Source organism: Dipodomys ordii, unplaced genomic scaffold (genome assembly GCF_000151885.1).
Source record: "Dipodomys ordii isolate 6190 unplaced genomic scaffold, Dord_2.0 Scaffold15559, whole genome shotgun sequence".
Taxonomy (NCBI): domain Eukaryota; kingdom Metazoa; phylum Chordata; class Mammalia; order Rodentia; family Heteromyidae; genus Dipodomys; species Dipodomys ordii.
The window spans coordinates 1-1997 of NW_012282771.1; the positions used below are offsets into that span (position 1 = coordinate 1).

Consider the following 1997-nt stretch of genomic DNA (forward strand, 5'->3'; position numbering starts at 1 on the left):
TGAAAATACTGTACAGAGGGGTTACAATTACATGGGCAAGATAATGAGTACATTTCTTATCAAGCATTGTTGCCTCCTCCTTTGTTTCCCCTTCCACCCCTTCCCATCTCCCCCTGCCTGCCAAAGTTGTAAAGTTCCTTTTTCTACATAATGATTTGTAGATCTCATTGTTACAATGGGTTCAAGATCTTAAAGTAAGATTTGAAACATGGAAATTACTACAGAAAAGACTAGAGGAAAACACTAGAAGGTATCGGCATATGCAATGAAATGATTGAATATACTGATACAGTTAATATGGTGTTTTGAATGTAGACTCAAAGTTTATAGTTATTCTTCCTTGGGTATTGATTTTCTGAACAGGAAGTTCATTTTCAAACCGGTGACTGTTCGAGAGGTAACTACATATAACTTCATGATCTGGAATTCACTGTGTCTTCAAATATGACTGGGTACAAAATGATCTGGGAATTAGTAATTAAGACCTGGTGCCTCCTCCCAACATAAGATATATCGTACAAATTATTTTACCTTGAAAAATATCTTTGTGAATGCATGTTTGACTTCCTTATTCCTCAGACTATAGACCACAGGGTTCAGCATGGGGATGATCATAGTATAGAAGACAGACGAGATTTTGTCAGTGTCCATGGAATGATTGGAACTGGGCTGCAGGTACATGAAGATAATTGTCCCATAGAAAATGGAGACTGCAGTGAAGTGGGAGGCACAGGTGGACACAGCCTTCCGATGTCCTGCAGCTGAGTGCATCTTTAGGATAGTAGCAAAAATGACTATATAGGATATTAAAATTATCACTAGTGCAAAAAAGATATTGAAACTGGCCACATAAAGAAGAACCAAATCGTTGACATGTCTATCTGAGCAGGACACAAACATGACGGCTGGAATATCACAGAAAAAGTGGTGTACCACATTGGATTGACAGTAGGAGAGAAGAAAAGTGTTGCCAGTGTACACTCCAGCACTCAAGAAACCACCGACATAGCAGCTTATGACCAGACACGCACACACATTACCTGTCATGGTAGTGGTATAGTGGAGGGGCTTACACACTGCTGCGTAGCGATCATAGGCCATGGAGGCCAAGAGGAAATTTTCCACAGTTGCAAAGGCTGTGAAGAAAAACATCTGGGTGGCACAAAGATTGTAAGTCATGATTTTGTCTCCTCTAAGTAACCCGGCCATGACCTTAGGAGTGACAGCTGAAGAGTAACAAAAATCCACCAGAGAGAGATTACCAAGAAAAATGTACATGGGGGTGTGGAGACGAGAGTCCAAGAGAATCAGGAGGATCATTCCCAGGTTCCCAACCAGCGTGATGATGTAGATCAAGAGGAAAGTTACAAAGAGTGGGATCTGCAGGGCTGGGTCGCTGGTCAGCCCCAGAAGGATGAACTGTATCACACCTGTGTGGTTCTCCATCCACCTGCCCGGGGAACCTCTATGTGCCCCATATCCATGGGGGGTGGGGAGAAACAGGATGATAAGTAAATGCAATCAAAATTGGAAAGTATGCATACAGTGTGCTTTAGTGACACTTTGTAGTTCGAAATTCCCTAAGAAACCTAGGGGCTTCAAAACAATTTTGTTGATTATTCACCAGGTCACAAACTGTTGAATATTCAGACTCTTAATGGATCATCTACCCAATTGAAAAATATGCATTTGTGAAGTAAGACATACACAATTTTGTTTCTTCATGCTATTTACTTGAATCTATCTTCCAGTTCATTTCTCCAGGGCTCAGAAAAAGCTAACAAATCCAGTAGCATAAGATGCTATGTAGGGCTGGGAAGGTGGCTCAGTGGTAGAGCGCTTGCCTTGCATGCATGAGGCCCTTGGTTCGATTCCTCAGCACCACATAAGCAAAAAAAAAAAAAAAAGAAAAGAGCCGGAAGTGGCGCTGTGGCTCAAGTGGTAGAGCGCTAGCCTTGAGCTGAAGAGCTGAGGGACAGCGCCCAGGCCCAGAGTTC

The 1997-nt window shown here is 42.3% G+C and overlaps 1 protein-coding gene across 1 annotated transcript; it reads right to left on the bottom strand.

Moving 5' to 3' along the window:
- Positions 1–522: 522 nt before the first annotated feature.
- On the bottom strand, positions 523–1446 carry LOC106002639 (olfactory receptor 5B2-like). The gene has a single exon (XM_013037488.1). The coding sequence runs from the start codon at positions 1444–1446 to the stop codon at positions 523–525; it is 924 nt and encodes a 307-aa protein (XP_012892942.1).
- Between the last annotated feature and the right edge of the window lie 551 nt (positions 1447–1997).